The 24,657-nt window shown below is 43.9% G+C and overlaps 1 protein-coding gene across 2 annotated transcripts in view; it reads left to right on the top strand.

Annotated features, from left to right (window-relative positions):
* ELAVL4 (ELAV like RNA binding protein 4) overlaps window positions 1–24,345 on the top strand; it is a 90,047-nt gene extending 65,702 nt beyond the window's left edge. For both annotated transcript variants that reach the window (XM_069570189.1, XM_069570181.1), the window contains 5 exons: window positions 1,816–1,919; window positions 16,816–16,969; window positions 18,803–19,028; window positions 20,674–20,712; window positions 23,783–24,345. In XM_069570189.1, coding sequence (XP_069426290.1) covers window positions 1,816–1,919; window positions 16,816–16,969; window positions 18,803–19,028; window positions 20,674–20,712; window positions 23,783–24,110 — 851 coding nt within the window. In that variant the 3' untranslated portion in view covers window positions 24,111–24,345. The remainder of the gene's footprint in view (window positions 1–1,815; window positions 1,920–16,815; window positions 16,970–18,802; window positions 19,029–20,673; window positions 20,713–23,782) is intronic.
* The last annotated feature ends 312 nt before the right edge of the window (window positions 24,346–24,657 follow it).

A 24,657-nucleotide genomic window follows, 5' to 3' on the forward strand; every position in this document is an offset into this window, starting at 1 on the left:
ATAAATGATATTTTTAAGCCAATGAATTAGTCTCATGTATTTTTGGATTTGCAAAAAAATTTTCTCAGAACATGTGGCAGGGTCTTGTAATTCTCACACACACAGCTCTTTCTCTAATTCTTACTTTCCTGTGCATGTGTGTGAATGTGTGTGCCTGAGCACCGGCATGTGCATGCACATGCCGCTTGTACACACGTGGCTCACATACCACACACAACATAGTAAGAGAAGGGACCCAGCTACAGGGTGCTCCACATTCTCTCCCCTTCTTCAGTTACTAATTCTGGCTGGTGAAGGCATATCTGGCAAAGTTTGCCCCTGTCTTTCCTATTCTAAACTTGTTATTCCAAAACAGAAGGAATATCCTAATGTATTGTCATTTTAGGTTTCCCATTTTAGGGACAAAATTCAGTTGAATTTCCTCCTGATTCTCTTTACTTCCACCCTATAAAGAATAACAAAGTCACCCATTTTCTGATCCGGAACCCAACTTGTTTTCCCAGGTTCCCTCCTACAACCAACATAAACACAGACATTTACCAGCAAAACAGAAGCTGTTGGAAAGATTTTTTGGCTGCTGAAATGGGCTCCTGTCACCAGGACATGGCAGACTTTTTGCTGTATTGTCTCCCAGCCCTGGCCTCGGTACTCCAAAGAGAGCTTTATATAATCAGTCTTTCCTGACATGTGATGTCCTGTCATTTTCCTTCCCTTTGGCTCTGCTGCCGCCCACAAATCAATAACATTGCCTGGGAAGTTCAAGCTGGTTGTGCAGCCACCCAAAGCTCTGTATTTCTTAAAGGGTATGTCAGAAAATGTAAAGTTTCCTAATGATATTTCTGACTGATGACACATGGCAGAGCTGATGGACTATTTATAATCAGTGGCACGATCGCAAGCACATTATTTTTATTTCACTTAGGGGGGAGCCCTGTCACTTGCTACTGCTCGTTTCAGACAAGTTGATGCCATCTTCACCTAAAGTAGCTAAATCCTTTTTGCAGAACTCATTTGCACCCTTCCCATTGTGTTAAGTGCTCCCCAGTTCCTTCCAATCAAGCCACCTCCCCTTTTTATTGTTCTTAAGCTGGGTGGATGATGAGGGCAATGAATGATTTGTAGCAATTGCTTTAAATTCAGGCCATGCCTTCAGTATAAATGTCTCCAGTCTTTGCTACTTGGATCTTGCTACGGGTCTTCCGAGTGTGGGCGTGGCTGACATGACAGAGGCAGCAGACACAGCCACTGCATCCAGCACTTGCCCCAATTTTACAGGTCTGAACATAGCAGAGCTGTCTTTTGTTGAGCAGCTACTATGTTCCAGGTAGGCATTTATTTCAGATTCAATATCTCATTAACTCTCTCACACCTGTCTGTGCAAGTGCTGTTATCTGCAGAGAAGAAATATCGGGGGGTGGGGGGAAGCAGGAGATTAAATAAATTCAGAGTCACACAGCTTAAATCCTGGGGAAAACCCCAGGACTCCAGTTCAAATCTCTTCTAACAGACCACACCTTCTTTCTTTGCACTTCCCTGCCCCGCCTCTTCCCAATTAAATGGACACTTGTGGGTATATGATGTATATGTGGTGTGGATGTAGGGGAACTTATGAATTCCCAGCTAGGGCAGCTCCTATGAGTTTAAAGCCTGGCCAGAGTGAGAGATAAAAGAAATAGAAACTTCTTCAACCTGAGAGTAAACCCTGGTATAAAAGGAACCATATACTAGAGGGTTTTGACAAATTGCAATGGGAAGTTTTACCTCTATCAAGATAATGAGCTCTCTCTCTCTCTCTCTTAAAACATGTCTCCACAGGACAGAGTTTAGGGTATGGATTCGTTAACTATATTGACCCAAAGGATGCAGAGAAAGCCATCAACACTTTAAATGGACTCAGACTCCAGACCAAAACCATAAAGGTAAGAGGTTATATGTCATATGCCTCTTTTTTTAGGAGACACTGGTTAAATTTCATCCTTTGATCTAATAAATCCAGGCTATGAGGGAGCTGGCAGTGGCTTCTTCATTTTTTCAAAGGACACTTACTATCTACTGTACTAAAGGAGGGACACAGATCATTACATAAGAACAAGGTGAGAGCTGAGTAGAAGGAGGGGACCACAAGCTACGGGACTTCCTATCCAGGGAGCAGGTAAGATGCCAGGGATGACCCACATCAAGAAGGCCAGGGAGCCCAAGCCTGCAAAGATGGTCAGAGCAAAGCCAAGGGAGAAGCTGCTCTAGGTGGAGGTAACACCACATGCAAAGCTGTGAAAATGTATATATACATTGTGAGTGGGGAATGACATACAGAACTCTGTGACCTGAGACTCAGTGAGAAGACGATGAAGATGAGGATGGGAGGTGGGCAGGGGCCTCACATGCTAGGCCAAACAGCTTGGCTTTACCCACAGGTAAAGCGGACTCTCTTAAACAAGACTTGAAAAGGAAGAATCAGTTATAAAGAAACACACTGGTATAATAGGGATGGGTGCATAATAACATCTGGGAACATAGTAAAGGGATGACAGGAAAAGTAACATTCTAGCAATCCAGAAATAATCAGACTGGTAGGTGATATCTCAAGAGGGGTTGTTTTAAGTAAAAAAAAAAAAAAAAAAAAATCCAGTTATGCAGAGTCTGCTCCTCCAGACGGAGGTTTCTGTGGCTGGATTGTCATGCTCCCGGTTCAAGTTTCACCCTGAGGGGATCCTTGAGAAGGTGCTGCTGTTTGCTTTTGGCTGCTGACCCTTGACAGTCAGTGGTGGTCTCCTGGATGGAGCCTGCCTCCTCGTCAGCCTCCCTTTCCCTTCTTCCCCTACCTACGGGCAGATTCCTGTTTGGGGGCAGCTGCCAGCTGATTAATGAGTCCCATCCTTCATAGCCTATTAAACCACAAAGAGGTGTCTCCTGGGCACTCTTATCCTCACGACAGCAGGTCTGACGCAAAGTAGGACAAAAGAGAAACCTCTCCCAGAATGGAAATCTATAGATGGCACCAGCTCTTAGCATCTGAAAACACAAAATCAGAACTTTTTAGTTCAACAGACTACTTTTCTAACATCCAGATGGATAAGGAGACTACCTGGTGTAAGATAATCTTAGCTGGGAGTTAATCAAAACAAAACACAAAACAGAAACCTTCTCTTCTGTGAATGTATTATGTGGTTATCTATTTTTTCTTTTCTACTCTTCCTTCCTTCTTTCCTTTCTGCCTTCCCTCTTTCTTTCCTTCTTTCCTTTCCTTTAAGCCACTCCACTTTTGGAATTTCATTTAGCTTATTTCTAAAGACGATTGCTTTCCGGATCTCATACAGTCTGTTCTTTACAAAGACCCCAAAACGGGCTTGATTCAGGTTGCCTCAGTCTCAGCTTAGAATCAGTCCCTGTGAGTTCTCTGAGGGGGAAATAACCGAGAGTTGTATAATTATGGAGTATCCTCTGAGAGGCAGGAGTGTTGATTTCTTTGAAGGAAAAACATACCTATTTTCAATGCTTTGAGATGACTCTTGGATGAGGCCACACCAGGTTGATAGCTGTATTTGTGGGTTTGACTGATTTTTCTCTGTTATCCAGTTCAGCATTAGAATGTCAGGCATTTGTTCTTCCCTAACTTGAACTGAGAAAGGTACTTTTCTTTCCTCTAGTTTTCTTAAAACCTAAGCCACCCCAAGAGCTTAAGATCAAATTCTCAGCCATCCATTCTGCTTTTTATAAATAACATAGTCCATGAAGCTGCTGGGGATTCCCCAAAGGCTGAGTGGACCCGGCTTTTCTGACCTCAGAATGCACTCCCTGGCCCACAGTGCCACCAGGAGCAGTGCTTTGACTCAGTGGATCTTAGAGACAAGGAACATTGATTATTTTCTTTCTGTGAGGAATCAATCTGCCTTCTTCCCTTCTCTGTATCCCTTTCCCCACCCCCTCACCCACCCTGTGCTCACCCGGCATCAAACTGCTGCCAACACATTTGCACCCAGCAGTAACGTGGGCTTCCGTAGGATCCAAAATGCGTGATGCCACGGCTGAATCAATAATTTCTATTCTCTATGACAAATGAAAATTTAATGTGCAAACCTGGGAATTTCAGCCCTTTCATTAAAGCAGTTTATTTGCCATACTAAAAATTAAGTTTGAGTGATAGGTTCCTTTATTAACTTTTCTTCCCTTTCCTAAAGGGACACAGTGTTTAAGGTAAAAATCATATTAAAGAGAAGGAAAAAGAGCAGACCCTTTTCCTGTGCTGTTAATAGTCTCATCATTTATTAATTTTTTTAAAATTGCTTTTCTGCCTTTTGGGCTGCTATTTACTTCTTCTGCATCAGTTTGCTTTAATAAGTGACATGAGATTTATCTCTTTGCTCTGACTCTCATGAAGGAATAGATAACTTGCCTGTCTGAAAAAAATAAGTATCTTCTTTGGAAGCATGCATCATATAGATCTCCTCAGAACCATGTAGTACGTATTTGCAAACTTTGGTCAGGTCTGTCTCTCCTTTTGCTTCATGTAAAACACATGAGTTTAAATGTACAGCACAGATGCAGGCAAACCAAGAGTTAATTACTAAGTTTTGAAGGTTAATGATGAGCAGCTAGATTCAGAGATAGTTCTGGAAAGCCCTGAGAAGTGGTAGAAACCATAGTGAGCCAGAGAGCACTAAAAAGGGCAGCTATTCTTCAGCTACTGCTGATTATTTAGGCCCAGTTCATTGTCAGATCTTCCACTTATTCCGTAGAAGCCAAAATCTAGGTATTTTATGCCAAATCTCCCAATTTTGAAAGGTTGAATCAACTAAGAAATTTTTAGAGCATTATGTAGGCAGATCAAACAAAACTTAAAAGAGTTGACCTGTGGAGAATTTTGCAACCTCTGAACTCAAATTTAGATACACAAACACTGTTTTGCATTTTGAAAGTGAGTGATTCATTACTAGGTTGATAGTAGAAGGTGTCCACAAATGATGGTTCCCTGTTAACAGATATTCCTCTCCCCTTGATTAGGGGGGGATGTCCTATAACTGTGCATGAATACTGAGGACCTATGGAGGGTGAGACCAAGTCTCTGTGCTCAAGGAGAATACAGTCTTGGTGCAGACACAGCATCGAAGCAGAAAAAAGAAACTGCTTCATTAAGTAATCCCCTCCAAGTAATGTGGATGACTGCAGATAACTTGCCTATCAGGAAGAAACAAGTATCTTCGTTGGAAGTATGCATTACCAAGATCTCCCTGGAACCATCTAGTACATGCTTGCAAACATGAGACTGCAGAGGAATTGTTCTTTGAATCATAACTTCTTTAGTGGGAGAAAGTGGCCAGGTCCCCATCCCTCTGGAGATCAGGCTCAGAGATGAAGTGACTTGTGCAAAGGCACACAAGTGGCCAGCAATTGAGCTGAGTTAGCATCCAAAGATACTGTGGAAGAGTCTTCCAGGAGTTACTTAATAGGCGCGCATGAGCTTGAAAGGAAATAGTAATGATAGTAATGATACCTTACATTGAGTGTTTATGGTGTCTAACTCCTTTACATTTCATGCTTAATAATATTTAACCCATGAAGCTTCCCAAAGACTAGAAGCTTTACACACATCAGCTCTGATTCTTAAAATAGTGATTCTCTCCCTTATACAAATGAGGAAACTGAGGCCCAAAGAGGTTAAGAGACTTACCTGGGATCAGTTAGTAAGTGAGATTTGGAGTAAGAAAAATATGTGTTAAAAATAACTCTGGCAATAGGTCGCCTATGTTGGAATGTCACACCACCTGCTTGCTCAGCGGCACATGTATTCTGTGAGTGTGTGGGTGTGTATTTGGTTCTGTGCACACATGGGTTATACTCATTGGTGAGGGAAGGAGATATAAAAAGCAAACAGATGAATTGCGTGGCTCTTCTAGGTTCTTCAGTAAATAGATTTGCGGTTCGGGGCTTCTGCCATCCTTCTGGAGACAGACCTGACTTCAGATCATGTCTTCTCAGACCCCTACCTTCCAGGCCCTGCAGTACGTCCTTAGTTGACCCAGAGATGACAGTGCCTGGAGAGTCTTCCATCCACGTATGTCAGAGAGGCATAGGATATGGACCAAGGGGTTATTTACACTGACTAGCCCCAAAGACCCCAAACTGGGTCTGTTCTCAGCATTTCAACCCTAAACCCAATGAAGGTAATTTGCCCTGTTTAGGGCCTCAGAAGTGTTGTTTAGCTCCCCATAACCCACTTTCTCTAACAGAGATCACTTTAGACTCCAAGAAGCATTGGGTTAAAAGGCTGTGGATTCTGGAAAATAATTCCCAGTATCCCCTAAACCTCACAGTGGATGCCAGTCCAGTCCTGAACCTCCCTGTGGGCTTTACAAAACAGCTTCTGAATTTACTCTTTATTCCAGCTTCTCACTAAGAAGCACTCCCCTTCTTAGTGCTTCTTAAGAATGCAATTGCAGTGGTCCAGCTCTTTGTTGCATGAATTAGGAACAAAGAAAAGTAGATGATTCTGTAGTAGCTTCAAAGAGGGATATGTTTATCAAACGTTTGGGCTGATATACAAGTGACACTGACCACCTCCAGTAAAAAGTGATCCAAAATGGAATTTGAGGATTTGGAATCCTAAAGCTCTGAGTAGTGAGACACCTGTTTGGATTTTAACCCAAGTTTGAGAAACAGCATTAGAGAAGCATTCAGTGCTCTGCCTCTGGAAGTTCCTCTCTCGTGGGAGACACAAACACTCGAAGGAGCACCTCTAATGCAGGGAGGCGGGGGTGGCCACAGAGCTGCAAGGGTTCCCACTTGATTGGGGTAGAGGGGCGGGAGTAGGAAGCTGCACCAGGTTTGAGCACAGGAGGGATCTAGTCAAAGTGAAGTTCCAAGAAATTTCATCCGGCAATGGCACGTCACTTGGGGTTTTTGACAAATGAGGCCAGCGGCCTGCGGCCTGTTATGCTAAGTTTTTGTCAGCCTTAGACTTTGGTATTTCATCATCTCTGTTAGGAGCTTTGTTTCACTCATTTTAAAAGCAAAGCAGGCTTATTTATAAATAATTTGGAAAATTCATTATCATCTGATGAAGGCAACATCAGCCATTCCCTACTCAACGCTGTTAACGTTTTTGTTTCCTTCCTTTTCTCATTGTACTACATTCGCAAATGATTTTGTGGCTTTTCTTGTCCTAATCATTGCATTCAGCTATTCCTCAAATTCTGAAACTGCATTAAAGACAGCATTCCCAGAGCACAGCTCTTGTGCAGACTGGAGGTGTGAGTGATTTCAGGATTAGGTTTGGCTGAGGGGACACAAAGCCTACTCCTGCCACTCTGCCTGAACCCAGGAGAGTTGGCACTCCATCAGGAGAGAGGGTGAGAGAGTAAGAAGGAAGCTTTATCACGAGGCAGCAGCCTGGTTCCAGAGGGAGCAGGGCTAGAGGAGGGGAAGGTGTGTGAGTGAAGGCTTTTCAGAAGGGAAAAAAAAACCTCTTTTCTCCGGGAAGGAGAGCAGTTCTTTTATTTCAGCCTCTCTTGCTCCGACACCTTACCCATTTCTCCCTTTTTGCTTTATTCTTCTAATAGCACTAACGGTGCCTCCAGGGGAATCTTTCCACACTTGAGTTTCACAGGTTCCCGTTTGCCCCTCCTGCTTGTTTCTCTTGCCAGGGGTCATCGGGGAGCCTCGCCTCCCTCCCTCCGCCCACAATCCACCTGCCTCGCTAAAGGCCTCCATTCCGCTGAGGCATCTTTTCTTTGCACTCGGCATAAGCAATTATTTCTCCTATCACTGCCCTTAATGCCTCCTGGAGAGTTAGCAGATCATTTTTTGCTGACGGATATCACCCCACCCAGGAATGATAGACTACCTCCCTCAGTCTCATTAATAATAAAAAGGCATTTGTCTCTCCTCCTCCATCATGGCTGCAGTCAGAGCCAGGGTGGGAGTGCTTCCTGGCCAAGGTCAGCAGCGGCAGCTGGATCACCGAATCCCCAAGGAGTGAAGAGAGAGGGTGGCAACACCAGTGAAATTGGGAGACCCATTTACCCCAGTTGTACCGGACTCTCTTTCTCTCCTGTGATAGATTCTTTTCAGCTGCTTTGCTTCCCAGGGCCCTGTTAACTTGCTCTGAGTGAATAATTTCAGATACAGGTATAGGAGTTGGAAAGATGGAGATACAGTCAGTGAGGCTCATATGTTTTCAGTATCTTAAAGGTCATCCACAGTGCCCCGTGTCTGGGAGACAGAAGACGACTGGGCAGGTACAAGTTACAAGCACACCTAGGTTTTCACAGTATGTGGAGTGAGGCTTAGGGCCTTTAGCTAGCTACGGGTGTAAAAGATTCCACAATGTGATGTGAGCTGTCTTAGGAGAATTGTCCACTCCGGATCCCAGGAAGCAGTGGTCCTTTCTGGTCTACTCTGGTCAACCCATCCCAGGTGTCTTGTGTCCCATTCTCAGCTCTGTGTTTTGAAAGGACCAGACACTGTAAGGCTTGTTTTGAGGCAAATGAAGAAGACAGCCAAATGGTCCTGCACTCACGTATTCACCCCACAGTGGTTGCTCTTCCATTCTCTAGAGAAAAAAAAAAAAAGTCTGCAGTGATTCTGAAGCTCAATCTTGTGTGTCCAGAATCTGAGAAGAGAAGCTTTGTGTCTGTCATTTGCCTCGGGTCCTAGTGAGTCCCTGACTGTCAGAGACATTCGTGTGGAGTCATTAGGGATGGCTTAGAGGGACTGCTATACCAGACTGGAGTCTGACTAAATGATCCTAAAGGGCCCCTGTAGCTCTAAGATGCTATAACTTTTTGTTGCTTCTGGACTTTGAACTGTTCTGTCAAGTATAATAGCCACTAGCTACATATGGCTATTTATATTTGAATTTAAATTGATAAGTTAAAAATAAATGAAAAGTTCAATTCCTCATTCACACTAGACACATTTGAAGTGCTCAGGAGCCACATGTAGATGGTGGCTACCACGTTGGACAGCACAAATCTAGAACTTTTTCTGAAAGTTCTCTTGGGCAGTGCTGGCCTAGAACATCAGTGGCCCTGGAGAATAAAAGATCATTTCTCCATGGTTACCGTGAAGCCCCAGAGCAAACCAGCTGGTCTGTCAAAGGTCATAGAGCCACATCCCCTTCCCCTTTGTTGTCCATTCAAAAGAGCTCTGAGTTCAGCCAGAGTCAGATCCAGCTCCATTAAAAAATTACTACAATGACCTTGGACAATTTAGTTTATTTCTCTGGACTTATTTCCTGATCTGCAGAATGGTTCCTTCCAACTTTAACAGTATAGCTAATAAAATATTATAGCGTGATCTTTCCAGTGTGGTAATTTTCCAAGGAAAGTAGCAGTTTGTGCCAAGTACATGGCTTCTGTTTCTTGTCCACATTAGCCTGGCATAGTGGAAAGATCCCAGAGTCATATCCAGCACTAGCACAGTGCTGCCTGTGTGACTTTGGACAAGTACTTGTCACACTGAGCCAGAATTTATCGTCCAGAAAAGGGGCCTAATAATATCTCACTTATAGGTAATCCTGGTTAATAGGGAATGCTCAAGTAATGCTTCCCAGAATGAAGATGATAGTGAATAGGGTTACCCCGAGGTAAGAATTACATAGAGAGAGGGGAAGACTTTTCCCCATCTGCATGTTTCAGAGATACATGAAGAATGATTGAATCTGAGTTTCACTTTGTGTAGTGGAAAGTATTACGGAGCTTTCAAGAGGTCACAGCAGTCTTACCAGTATAGTGAGAGTCAGAAGTTGTAATTTAGTGAGGATACTCAGTGTCTTAAGCCCTGCGTTTGAGACCAGCTCTTCCACTAACCAGGCCATGAAATCTTTAGCACATCTCTCTCCCTTCCAGGGACCACCAGACAGACCACAAGGTGCTTATACCAAGTAATCCCCCTTGATAATTAGATGGGCTTTTTAAAAGAAATTGTAAGGCACATGAATTCTATCACCACACCCCTTTTTAACAGAAGTATTTATCTAGTCTACTGTGTACCAAATACTTTCATGATATTGTTGGATTCACTTCATATCCATGGGTCCCTCTAGCTCCTTCTCTACATCTGAGTCAGTTCCTGGGAAAAGAGCTAAAATGTGTTCCATACAGTATATTACACATTTTCTTTGTTTCAGTTCAAAGAATGTTTTTGAGTTCCTGCCCTCTGTAAAGCTTGGAGACTAGATGACACAGACAGTCTGCAGAGACCACCAGAATGCTCTTACTTTAGGGGATATGAAATGTTAGCCCAGATGGTTGTGATGGGTGGGAGGGTGTGATAGCTACTGTCATTGAAATGTGTATCATCTGCAGAGTCTGAGGAGAGAGCAGGCATTTGTGCCTGGGCTTCATGGAGGAAGTGGCATTCAGTCTGAGCCTGGAAGGATGGGCAGGAGTTCATTCTGCCATGAGGATAACAGATAGCAGGAACAGAGACATTTTGTTTGAACTGAGGCTTAGGCTGCTTAGAGGTGTTAGTAGGAGATTAGAGGTGGATCCAGATCGCAGAGGACCTCAGATGCTCAGGTAAGGGATTTGAGCTTCCATCACAAGGTGCTGGAGAAACTGAAGGTTTTGAGCAGGAAGAAGCAGCACAATTATAACTCATTAGAGGGACTTCCCTGGTGGTCCAATGGTTAAGACTCCACACTCCCAATGCAGGGGGCCCAGGTCCGATCCCTGGACAGGGAACTAGATACCACGAGCTGCAACTAAGTGTTTGCAGCTAAAGATTCCACATGCCACAACTAAAAGGATCCCGCACACAGCAACAAAGATTGCCACAACTAAGACCCAACGCAGCCAATAAGTATTAAAAAAAAGAGAGAGAGAGAGAGAACTCATTAGAAACAGTACCATCAGGTCTTGCCCCTGATAGAAGGACATCATATACCACGTGGTGGGTGGGGTAAATATGAGGCGTGGGGCCACATAAGCAGACCCCTGTCCTGTCTGTGGGCAGGGCTGTAGCCACAGGCACAGGAGTAAGCTGATTCTCACAGTCAACCCTGTCATTTCTAGGAACTGGCTGGCTGCTTTCTTCTCTCCCTACTCCCAGAGGTGGGATCAGAGGTCCCAGGGAGGGTTTGCTCCTAGAAGGCCTTGGAAGCACCAGAGTCTGTTCTCTGCTGCCATCCTTCTGGTCTTTTTGGAATGAATGTCCCCAGGGATGTGTATGTTCTGGGAAGTTTCTGCTCACTCAGAGAGTACTGTGTTGCAACAGACCGGGGAAAGTCTGCAATCTGATCTTCTGAAATAAGTGTCTCCTCTGCTAGACTGATAGTCCTGCGTGTCAGGGGCTGTTGTATTCAATTTTGTACCGCCAGTGTCTAGCATCAGGCCTAAGTACACAGCAGTTGTTTCAAAGCCCTATTTATTGAGCATTTGCTGTGTGGCAGGCATCTGCAGAAGGAAATGGCAACCCATTCCCAGTGTTCTTGCCTGGGAAATCCCATAGACAGAGAAGCCTGGCAAGCTGCAGTCCATGGGGTTTCAAAGAGCTGGACACGACTGAGCAGCTTAACACTTTCACTTACTATATGCCAGGCATGGTGCGTAAGAATCATATATGCATTAGCTTGTGTAGTGCTCCATTAGCTCTATTAGGAAGCTTCCAAACTAGGTTATTCAAGTGATAAGCTCAGAAAGTGTAAGTGACTTACCCCAAGCTTTACCATTTATAGCTAGTAAGTGATTAAGATTCAAAACTACATCTCTCTACCAAAACTCTTGCTCTTAATCTCTGTCTCTTTCCCATTGCTGAAGAGATGCTCCATTTCTGTTAAAGTAACATAAATGAGAGCTTCCTTGGAGTGATCTGTCTCAAAATACAGTTGTCTGATGCTCTAACTATGATGTATCAATGAGACCCACAAGATAATGGGTGATGAGGACAGGAAGGATGCTCCTAGTGTGTGGAACCAGAATAGAAATAGGAGGTTAGAAGCTTTGGGAGAGATAGGTTTGAATTCAGCAGAAGGAAGAACTTTCTAATAGTCAGTGATGGCCAGTGATTACATAGGATGCTTCCTGTCCTTGGAAATGTCTAAGGTGGTTGGCCAACTGTCTTACATCCTGCCCTGAACTTTTGAGGTCACTTCCAGCATCAAGTTTCTATGAAACAAATTTCAAAGATAATGCATTCTGCTGAGATCACCATTATCACTTGTCACCTTTAGCACTTACCGTGAACTATGGTTGTGGAAATGGAACAGTTTTGTGAACAGAACACCAAGCTCATGAAAACATCCAGTCAATGCTAGAGGTCCTTGTAATTCAAATGACACCCCTGTTTTCTACATCCAAGTTTTAAGCCAATTGAGAGATAAGACAGAAAGAAAAACTATGGAACCCTAAGTTCTTTATTACTGATTAAGGCCCAAATGGCATCTATGGACACCTTGAACGTCTTAACACAGAACCCCATGCTTTGACAAACTGATATACTATGTCATGGGTGCTTTGGACCCCATAGGACTCCCCACATGAGAGCATAGCCGATTCCCACAGAACATAAAACCAGAAATAGAAAGTGGGCTTCTGGCTGGCATCTGGCTCCCAGGAGGGAGGAAGCAGGCAGCGTCTGTGGCTCACATGCTCATTCCCTTTATTAAAGCCTATTCAGAGCCATTACACCACTTCCCTGGAGAAGAGGGGATGCAGGGGTACAAAGGAGCTGGACGTTATCCAGGAGGCATCCTCCACGTGGAAGGAAAGCGAGTCTCCCCCTGGCAGGAACAGCCCTCGGCATTGCACTCTCCACCTGTTTGCTTACTCTCCTCACTGGACTGTGAGATCCTTAAAGAAAAAACCCTCCCAGCACAGGGCCTGGCACACAGTAAGTGTTCAAGAAAGGGAGAAATGAGTGAACGCTCACCTTCTATACCAGTGTTTTCCTAAAGAAGCCCCTTTCCTCTCATCTCACCCTCCTTGTAGCACTCAAGACCATGTCTTTGTCATGCTTCCAAGTGCCCTCTTTTTCTGTTCCATGGTGGGTCAGACGAGGGCCACAGTGTTGCCAGATGATTCAGGAAATGTTTTCCCCAGGCCATGTTGTTCCTGCCACGCCCCAGCTGTGAGCAGGTGAAGGTGCCTGTGAGTGCTGCATGGCGAGGGGCAGATCCCGCCTTGGTCCTGCTGCTGTCCCTCTTGCAGAGAGTACGAGTAACTGTAAGCATGTAAGGGGAAGGGAGAGGGAGTTTGGAGTGACTTGATCTTCCGACAAGATCATTTGTACAGTCACCTGCCTTTGGACCGCCCTTCCCCAGAGAGAGGAGTGGTCTCCCTATTCCAGCTCCTGAGATCCAGAGCAAGATTGGTGCAGGCATAGAAATGCCAGTCTTGTCTTCAGAGATTCTGGATGAAAGAAGTGAGCAAGATTCTGATGGTCTGAGACTCAGGGTTCTTTCTTTAGGTCACTTCCAGTGTTGGAAGCCCTGGGTTCTAGTGGGGTTAATAAACTAGCAATTGTGCTAAACGTTAGGATGGAGCTAAAAGTCAACAATGTTTTTAGAAATATTTCAGCCTAACAAAGGGCCTGAGACCTGTAGTCACTCAGTTAGGATTTGATAAATGTATGAAGAAACTTGAAAAGTTTTCATACTGGGACAAGCATTTGGATACTGAATGTGGGAAGATCCTTTTTCTGTTATTTTTGCCCACTCCCACTTCTGCAGGTTTCCAGGATAGGGAACTAAGAGAAATGATAAACTTAAAGTTCCAAATAGAAGAGAAAAATTAAGCAGGATTTAGGCTTTGGTGAATGATCGAGGTGCTGTTCACCCTTGAGATCTGTCGCTGGGCTAGGACTGGAATATGTTGTAGTAATCCTTCCCAGCTGAGATTCTGCCCTCTGTCAGAATCCTCTTTTGGGGAATCGATTTTGGTTCGGTCGTTAACTTTCCTGTGCCAGCTCCTTTTCCCTAGCAGGCCTATCCCCAGCCTGCTCTCCCCTGTACCCCAGCTCTGGTTGCCCAGAACTAAGAGGATCAAGGTCATCACTATCCATTATGCATTGATGGGGCAGACAGGCACAGCCCTATGCCCTTAACCTTCATCATCTCTTTTGTCCTCACAGCAGTGGAGGGTTATCATCAGGCGATGGCTCCCTGACCCCACCACACACTGTCATACACCTGTCTCCCCACCTGTCTCTCCCCTTATAGCCCTGGAATGGCACTCATCTTGTGGCGCTATGATAACTGGTCCATTTGTGCACCATTCTTCTATGCAGCTCATTTGTTGAGTACCTGCTGTGGTGTTGCCTGTTGCCCCCATTGGATTTGGAAGTCCACGGGGGCAAGAGACCATGCCTGATCTTGCTTGCTGTGTATCCCCAGCATACAGCACTATGCCTGGCTCATAGTAGATCTTTAGGAAATGTTTTCTAAGAGTGGCCTCTAAGTCTAGTTCTTGAACAAGATTCAGTCCTTCTTACCCCAGATCCTGGAGAATAGGAGACTTATCTCTTAGCTCACAGCTTAGCCAATAAACACAGCTATGATTCTGGATGCTTAACTCTCAGTGATCCCCCTAAGTGGAGGAACTCAAGCTGCAGTTAACCCAACATGCTATTAATGCCCAAGTCATTCATTATGATTTGTGGGTGTTCATTCACTCTTTCAGTAGATGTTGAGCACCCTGTGAGTGTCTGGGTAAGGAGCTAGAACCACAGAGATGAGTAAGACACACACACACAACACATGACCTCAAGGAGATCAGCAGACTAGACAGAGAGGTGGAGAATCAAGGTCAGAATGGGTTAAGTACCATGGGCGCAGTTCATCAAGAGCACTGCCAGGGAGATTTTTAAGAGAAGGTAAAATTAGGGAAAGCCATCTAGAGAAGGTAGCGTTCGAGCTGGACCTTAAAAGGGCCATACAATTAGGAGCTGAGGAAGTAGGTGGGAAAATTTTCCCTATGAACAAAAGCATAGAGATGGGGATGTATGTTTTGGGGGAACATGAAGATCATTCAGATAATTAACTTGTCAGCAATCAGCAGGGGTGAGACAAGGGTGACCCTCATTACCACAGACATATCACTGTGATGCTTTTATTTCCTTCTCCCTACCGCTCCCTCCTCATGCCTAAGAAAAATAGCTCTGCTAGATTATAACCTGAAAGGTCAAGGTAGGACAACCTTATGTGGAGTGATGCCCTGTCTTGGCAGTCACATGGTCCTTCAGTCCTCACCCCTAAATGCACACACAAGGACCTTCCATGCAAAGGCCTTTCTGCATGTCGTCCATTTGCTGGGAAGGAGTCTACAGAAGCCACACGTGAGTTTCTGGAAGAGGTAGACGCTGCCGACAGGATTCCTCACTCCACTGGCAGTAGGAGGCCAGCGAGGCAGATTCGTCACTAGCATCATTTTATCTGTTGAGTCAACATCTGTTTTTAGGTGTGGAACCCCTAAAGGACCTGGCATCTCTGCATGGAAAGGGATAGAGTGAGGGGATATACTCATCCTTCATGCCCCCCTGTGGGATTCACTGCTAGACCCATTCTCAGAGGCAAGGTCTGCTTCACTGATGGAGATTTAGTTCCTAATGCCAAAGGTCGAATTTAATGCATACAGTTCCTTTTACAAACATGCTTTCACGTGTGCAGAGCACACATACACACAAGCATACCCACTTACTCCCTCACCCCTGTAGTCTTAGCAGGTCCTGTGAATTGTTTATACAAATTAAATAAAACTGAAAAATGCTAAGGCATATAGGTCCCTTCCTGTCCAACATTGTCAGATGTGCTCTGAAATGACTGTTTTCATCATCTATTCTGAGCCATAACCGCCGCAGAAATAGCTTTAGCAGGAAAATGCTTTTGTTAGACTAGCTGTAAATTATATTTCAAATGTCTGATGTTGTTTTCTTAAAAAAATAAATAAGTAAATGAAAGTCTAAAATTAATGACTGCTGGGGTTTGCTTTGCTTATGTGTACTGCTACAGATTTGGCTTCTTGCAGATGGAATTTCAGATCTGTTTACACTTCTGTGTTAGCTTTTTGGGGAGGAAAAAAAAAAGCAGTTGAGAGATCTGGGAGGACAAATTTATAAAGTCAAACTTATTATAACCATCGGAGAGGCTCGCGTGTCTCTCGACTGGCCTCTCCTCCCCCCTTCCCATCGTGCCCTCATTTTTGTTTATTGTGGTTTTAGCTTCCAAGTTCGAAGGCAACTGGTTCTTGCAGATGCTGTGACAAGGTCACATATCTAGTTTCGCAAGCAGATGTTCATTCAGCCCCATTTCACCAGCACTTTGTCATTCAGCGAGAGCAGACCTTGTGGGAACTGATTAGAGCAACACAAAGGATGGGACATTTAAAAAAAGTCTCGCAGAGAACCTGGTCATTTCTTATGTGTTCAAGAAGGGACTGGGGGTTGGGAGTGGCAAGGAAAAAGCTGCAGAGCAGAGTTTTATGGGGATTTTTTTTTTTGGTTTATTCAAAGATTATTATGTGTTGGATACAGTAAATCATCTATACACCCACATCCAGGAGGTAAATCTTCAGAACTCCATGCGTGGGTTGTTCTGCATTTAACAGCTGCCATACAGTAGCTATTTTGTTCTGCACTTAGAGACCCTTATCTGTGCATTTGTCTTAAGTTATCATCCACTCTCCTTTTGTTCCTCTGTTGCTGTTCTCCTGGTTCTCATTACTAGTACAAGCACAGCCAAAAATCTGAACTACAGAGTTGGCTATTTGAACTGACACTGTGAGTTAGAGTGATAGGCGCGGGGCTGTCGTCTCAGTTGTGGACTCAGTCTCCACTTGAAGGGTGTTGCCTGTAATGCATTTAGCACCTCTTGCCTTCTCCTAGGTCTCATATGCCCGTCCGAGCTCTGCCTCAATCAGGGATGCTAACCTGTACGTTAGCGGCCTTCCCAAAACCATGACCCAGAAGGAACTGGAACAGCTTTTCTCACAATATGGCCGTATCATCACCTCACGAATCCTGGTTGATCAAGTCACAGGTGAAGTATTTCTAGGCTATTTCCTTCCTTTGGGTCAGTGTCACCAGCCAGTGCCCTGTGACCCACCGGAGCAGAGGGGTAATGGTCACTTAGGGAAATGGATATGGGTCACAAGTAGACAGCTTTTTGACTTAAAAGAAAGACTTTTTATCAATCAACTGCTGAAATTTAAAATGGGCCATCCTGGGAAGTAGAAGGGCTCCATCATGGGAATGGTTCCAGCAGCAGCTAAACTACTTGGCAGAGTTGTAATGAGGATTCAGCCATCAGGCTGGGAGTGGGGCTGAATGACCTTCAAAGTTTCTTTCAACCCTCAACCAAACAACATTACTTTTGCATGTGAAAAGAACCTCTGTGTATAGCTCTGGCTGCTCTGATAGCACTGTAGAGTTAAAGGGAAACTGAAACTGGCTCATTTCACAGGTAAGAGAACAGAGGTCCAAAGTGGGACACCTGTCCAGTTAGTAGCAGTGCAGGGATAACCCAGGATTGGATCCTGTGGTACTTGGGCTATCATAAAGAAAAGCAGCTGCCACCAACTCTCAGTAAGAAAGGCACCCAGGTTGCATTTTTGATGACAGAAGGTTTCCACCTACTCTAATTAAAAACACCCCCTGAGAGTCATTTGAAAGTGAGAGTGTTAGTCATTCAGTCATGTCTGACTTTTTGTTACCCCATGGACTGTAGCCCACCAGGCTCCTCTGTCCATGGAATTCTCCAGACTAAAATACTGCAGTGAGTTGCCATTCCTTTCTCCAAGGGATCTTTCCGACCCAGGGATCCTACCCAGGTCTCCTGCATTGCATGCAAATTCTTTACCATCTGGGCCACCAAGAGAGTCGTTTAGCGTGTATTTATCATCTGATTATTGCAACAAACCTCACTGAAGGCAGCTCTGCCCCAGATGCTATGCAGAGGGACACCAGAGATCAGGGACAAAGGTGTCACAGCCCCATCCTTACAAGACCACAGTGTGATGAGTACCAGCTAGAGCTGCCCAGCGCCCCAGGAGAGCTCAGGAAGTCTCCATCAAGGGGATGGTGTTTGAACAGAGTTTTAGAGAATGACTTGAAGCTGTCCAGTGGGAAAGAAAGATAGAACATTCTAGGTGAATAGGATATATCCCATAGAATAGGTGATAGAACATACCCAAAGGCACGGAGTCGAGGAGGAACACAGCCTATTCAAGGACTGTCTGGCAGTTAGCTTGGCTTACATGAGGTTCAACAGGGAGTTGGGACCAGATCATCAGGGGCATTAAATGCCATGCCAACAAGTCTGGAATTCCTCTGTATGCCACCTGGAGCCATGGAAGGGTTTTTTATGGGTTTTGTTCATTTGTTTTTCTGCCATTGGAGTAGGGAACAATGAGGAACAGGTACATTCACAGGGTAAAAAACAGAAAAGGTACAAAAAGGTATAAATGGTGTTTTTAAAGGGTATCATATGGTCAGAGTTTGCTTTCAAATGGATTACTTAGTTGCCAGGTATGGAGGGCACATTGAGGGGCTAGAAACTGGACAGCAGATGATCAGTTACAGCAACTAAAGGAAGGCTTGAGGGCTGAGCAGGATGGTGGAGGAAGGCAGGAAGGGACAGATGTGAAATATGCCTGTGTTCTGTAGGCAGGAATTGCCAGCCCAGAGCCATGATAGCAAAAAAGGCAGGCAGATGCATTTTGATGGGTGAGAGAGATTCAGGAAGCCAGGCTCAGCCCTGGCCCCACAAGTGGGCTGACTCCCTAGAAACAGCAATGGGACTCGCCCATAACTTCCTGGGGATCTTTACCAGTTTGGTTTGTTCACTGTTTACAAAGGCTTTCTCTTTCCCCAGGAGTGTCCAGAGGGGTGGGATTCATCCGATTTGATAAGAGGATTGAGGCAGAAGAAGCAATCAAAGGCCTGAATGGCCAGAAGCCCAGCGGTGCTACGGAACCGATTACTGTGAAGTTTGCCAACAACCCCAGCCAGAAGTCCAGCCAGGCCCTGCTCTCCCAGCTCTACCAGTCCCCCAACCGGCGCTACCCTGGCCCACTTCACCACCAGGCTCAGAGGTTCAGGTAGGTGCACCCGCAGGCGCAAGAGCCCTATTACAAGAGTACAGAGCTGGGCAAGAGCCAGGGAAGCCCTTGGCCCTGAAGTATGTGGCTGAGTGAGGACATCTGCCCCCTGGAATCACTGCGGGACACTCCCCCTGAACCTCAGTTTCCACTGCTGTAAAACGTGATGACGGGGCCAGGAGGCTCTTCTAACTAGCACATGACTTTCAAACTAGCACATGACTGTGACTAAACTTCAGATTCTTTGATTGAAACAAATTTCTACATTTAACCAGGTAAGAAGGTTCAGTTTCAACAGGAGTTCATCACAGATAAGGGACTACATTCAGCAGTTTAGACTTAAGGCTAAGGCAGTGAATGACTTTTAATGAAGTCAAAGAAAAGAGTAGCCCAGGAGGCATGTCCTTGCCAAAGGGAGTGGTATGGTCTGCTCTCCTCTTTCTCTTGCCGGTGCTTCTATTGGGTTGAGTGGGGAGATCTGCTCTTCTGTGTTAACTTCTCTCTGACATCAAGTCAGCAGACTTTGGGAAGACAAGGAGGAAGACTTTGTCCAAGCCTTATTAGCATTTCCCTGAGGTACCCAACCCCTAGGAAGCTCCAGGTGCAGTGGGATGTCTGCTTCTCCTGAGACATTTCTAAAAGGCAGATATCTCTCCATGAAGGCAATCTGACATTGACCAGTCTCTACTGTACAAGAGATAAGAATATTGTTAACCTACCCACAATAATTCTAAATAATTATTTTAGTCGACCCATGCCCTAACTTCCCTTTGATGAAAGGGTCTTTCTCTTTTTCAAACATCACATGGATAGTAGGCCCTTCCATCTGGCCACAAAGAGGAGAAAAATCAGCCTCCGAGTGTCCTCCCATGCCCCCTGAATATGAAACGGTTAATGATTTCATGAAGAGTCCAAGTCATTTAATTTTTATTTTGTGTGAGAGCACATGCAGTATTTATGTAAAAAGCCTTTCCAGCAGGCTTCTAATGGTGGAAACTATGGTTACTACTGCCCCATGATGTGAAAAGCTTGTCCCTGAGTAAGATACTGAACATGAAGGAGATTGTAACAAAATGGCAATTTGCTGGGAGGTGCTCTCAGGTTGTAAATAGTAAGCTGGTTTAAAAAATAAATAAAAAAACTCTGAACCCTCTCTCCTGCCCAAAAATGTGTGTGGTAAGAAGATTTAGTTAAAGTAGTCAGGCTACTAAGAAAAATTCATTCTGATAGGCATGATGTGTGTGCATGTATTGTTAATCCATCACAGAGACCTTTATTCACAAATTTCATTAAAATAAAAGGTGAGCAACATAAGAAGCCATCAGTCCCTTTTTTAAAAATTTCACACACAACATAAATAATATCCACACATGTTCTAAGAGATGGAGGGGAGGGGAGTGAGATTAATCTAGACCTTGAAATAAAGGAAGGTTCATTTAGACACTTGCTTTAAACTCTAACATTGACCTCAACATGAATTACTTTAGGTAGGAAAAGGGGAAACTACCAGTGGATAGGCTCCCGAGCGCTGGGGAAAGTTTTTGAGCTTTTCTTCTTTGAAAATGGAGCATTCTTATTAATAGTTCCATTGAGCGATCTTGCCATCTGTGAGGCATTAACCCAGAGACCCTCCTTCTCTTTGCAGGCTGGACAATTTGCTTAATATGGCCTATGGCGTAAAGAGGTAATTAAAACTCCACAGATTGCCAGATGTCCGTGTTGGCACAGACTGGGGCTAGAATTTTTTTTTTTTAATTCACTAACTTTACTTTTTTTTTTTTTAATTCTTCCTTTTTCTTCCACCAGCATGTCACATTCTTTTTTACTTTCAGACCTCAGTTGGTTTTGTTTCTTTTAGGGCACACAGTGTGTTTGTGTGTTTCACTTTTTCTTTTATTTGCAGGTGGGTTTCTCCTACGGTTCAGGTGCCACAGCTACCAAGCCCTTGATAATCTGGTCCTCGAACAGCTCCCCTAAGAGGGAAAGCTGTGACTCTTTGCCAGCTGATTTTGCAAACTTGCAAGGCAACTGTTTTGCATTAGCGATGCCAAGATTCAGTTAAGAGGGCAGATTCCAGCAAATCAAAATTAGAACATTTTGCTTGTCATGGTTGACAATCTTATGATTGCCAGTGGAGAAATTAGATTCTGGACTACCAGCCCTGGCCAAAGGATGAATAAATGCGTGAGTGACCTTATGACTCCTGCCCCCACCTCAGTGTTCATTTCAGGGCACAGCCTGAGAATAAAGTGTATCTGTGTGCACCTCAACCAGAGGTTTCTTTTGTTACAGGCTTTAGCAGTAATTATCAGTCCTCCCTTGGTTATATGTGTATGTACATTGTAAACTTGCTGTTTCTTTTATTTAAAACCTTTTTGTGGGATCGAGGGTTCAAACGGAGTCAAAGTTTGGGGGACTTTCTAAATGTAGTCACAGGGGTGTTCCAGACCTAGTCTGAAAACTGAATCTGCAAATTGGGTGCTGTATGTCACTGTGTCCATGAGATTCCCACGTGTACTTTTGATAAGCCCCATTGAGCTGCCAGGGACATAGCATCTTTCTCATCCTGCTCTGCAGAGCTGCACACTTTAATTCCCCTTCCTACTGTCAAGGGAAAAAAGTGTGGTCATGAGGAGTCTGAATCATACTCACCATATGAGGCGAGTCTTTTACCACTTGGCTGTGCAGGATAAGTATTGGGTTGCCCAAAAACTTTGCTTGAGTTTTTCTATAACATCTTATGGAAAAGCCCACACAAACTTTTTGGCCAGCCCGGTTCCTGCTCTGGAAACTGGCACAGAGTAGAGGAAGTAATTTGACTGCAGACTTCACTCTCGAATTGCAGTCCCAGCCCCTATGAGGTTAACTGTGAATTACCTCCATGTATCTGGCACATGGCTTGCCTGTTCCCACACATTTTACATTTTTCCCAGCTCTGTCCCATACCTTTGCTCCTCTCAGACTTAGTGAGATACTATGAAGAAAGTGATGCTTATATACAATGAGGTCAGGGAAGACAGCACACACGCGGCCATCTTCTCCAGTTCCCTACCCATAGTTAAACATCATGAGTCCATAAAAGCATTCTCTTTTCCTACTAAGCCCAGATTTGGATCCAGAGTCCTTCCTACCAAAGTGCTCAGGTAGCATTACCACCTGCAGTTGAGGCTCTACTTGAAACCTCTTTGCTAGCCCCTGACTTTGGCTTTATAATATTTAGCTGTTCTCTACCTATAAACTGAAAGAGGTCCGTTGACTTAGTTGGAGGAGAGAAAGTTGAGAAGACAATCTTCAGAAATAATGCAAATAACAATTACATATGGATTTGCCCTTCTAAGAATTCACACCATGATGATTTGGGTTTTGTCCTGTTAATTTGTTTTTAAGTAAGAAGGAAGATTGATTTAGTGAATAATACTTAAAATAATATCTGTTGAGTTGTTATGTTTAGCATATTTTCAGGAGCCATTTGATTATTTAAATTCTAGTTAGATACAGAGTATTCTTTCATAGGGCTTTCAAATCCTATGCATATATGGATATATGTTCATTTTTAAAACAGTCCTAAATGACACTTAATCCATTCTCTTCCCCAGTTTTTTCTTCCTCTCCTTCTGTCCCTCTCTTCAGGAAAAAAAAAAAAAACTAACCAAATGAAAAGCAAATACTAGTCAGTGTACAGAATCAAAATACCTGTATAAGTTTGATATAAGTAAAATGTTAACAAATATTTTTTCTGCTATAGGCACTGGTAACCTAATTGTTTCATCTGATGCATCCATCATGAATCACATACATATTTTATCAGGCAATGAATAGTATCTGAAGGATTGTTTTTCTTTCCAAGATTATGTGAAAACTGAGAAGATTTCGAAGCCTAATACAAAAGTAGTCATAATAGGACAAATAACAGTTTCCTGCTTTTCTAATGTACAGTGATTCAAGATATGTAAATGCGCAAACCACTTGAAATCTCACTCCTGTGACACTTAGAAATGAATTCCAGATAATATAGCATCAAGGAGTGATCACCTTTATTATTACTGCTCAGGGGTTTTTTTGGAACTCTTGAATAAATGCTAAATGAAACATAAGCTGCCCTTTGGAGTAATAACAAGTCTTGTCTATTCATTCTCATGTATCTCCATCCTCAATAATGTCAAGAGATCTTTAACGATTGTTAAGTCAAGGGACTGCAAAGATGGTGGACTTGAGCACTTCTAGGGCCTAAACTTCCTTAAAATAAAAAAGTTTCCCAAGCATTGACCTCTACCAGTGTTATTCACCTATTCAATCAATAAACAGCTATTGAGTGCTTTCTATGTGTCATGTCTGTGAGATTCCTGTATGGCCTCCACTGAATAAATAAATAGAGTGAAAGGATGGATGAAGTAGGGCCCCTTCTATGAAGAGTTCACTGTCTACTGTGGGGAGGGAGGGAGAGGGTCAGGGTGAGATACCCTATGAACATATACTGTGATAGCGTGATAGAGCCTTGCTCTGAGAGTTCTTCCTGGTTTTTAGGAGTTGAGCTAGGATTTTCTCTTGGCATTTACATGCCTTAGCCAGTCTAGCTGTTCCCATCAGAAGAAATGCCACAGACATTAGTTTTTGCGTTTTGGTTTTTAAACCCTGAAGACTCTCCTGCAAACACTCACTCAGCCCTCTGCCCCGTGTCTGTGTCTGTGCATCTGTGTGTTATCCACGGTCAGACTGATGTCTGGACCAGTCCCCCCTTCTGCTTGTCCCCCCAGGTTCTCTCCAATCACCATTGATGGGATGACAAGCCTTGTGGGAATGAACATCCCTGGTCACACAGGAACGGGCTGGTGCATCTTTGTCTACAACCTGTCCCCTGATTCTGACGAGAGTGTCCTCTGGCAGCTCTTTGGCCCCTTTGGCGCAGTGAACAACGTCAAGGTCATCCGTGACTTCAACACCAACAAGTGCAAGGGATTTGGCTTCGTCACCATGACCAACTATGATGAGGCAGCCATGGCCATCGCCAGCCTCAATGGGTACCGCCTGGGGGACCGAGTGCTGCAAGTTTCCTTTAAAACCAACAAAGCTCACAAGTCCTGAATTTCCCATCCTTACTTATCAAATTATATATATAAATATATACGAACAAAACACACGCGCGCACACACACACACACACACACAAGAGAGAGAAACAAACTTTTCAAGGCTTATATTCAACCATGGACTTTATAAGCCAGTGTTGCCTAAGTATTAAAACATTGGATTATCCTGAGGTGTACCAGGAGAGGATTTTATAATGCTTAGAAAAAAAGAAAAAAAAAACACAAAAAAAATACCTTTGATGCATTGAATGTTCTTTCATAGCTGTCGTTGTTGACTATATATACATAGATAGCGACGTGCAGGGATTTTTACCCAGCCAGCTAACTTTACTACCTTCCTTGAAGGTGGATCTTTTTAAGATGACCATTCGCTCATTTGAAGAAGAAAAACAAAAAACAAAAAAAAATAATAAATAATAAAACAATTTTTACAAAGCAATGGGATTCAAAGAGAGAAAAGATTTTTTTTGTGTCAAAATGTTGATCCAATCAGATTGGTAAAAAACAAATAAATAAAACCCCCACACAAATTAAAGAGGAATA

This window comes from Ovis canadensis, chromosome 1 (genome assembly GCF_042477335.2).
Source record: "Ovis canadensis isolate MfBH-ARS-UI-01 breed Bighorn chromosome 1, ARS-UI_OviCan_v2, whole genome shotgun sequence".
In the NCBI taxonomy this organism is placed as follows: domain Eukaryota; kingdom Metazoa; phylum Chordata; class Mammalia; order Artiodactyla; family Bovidae; genus Ovis; species Ovis canadensis.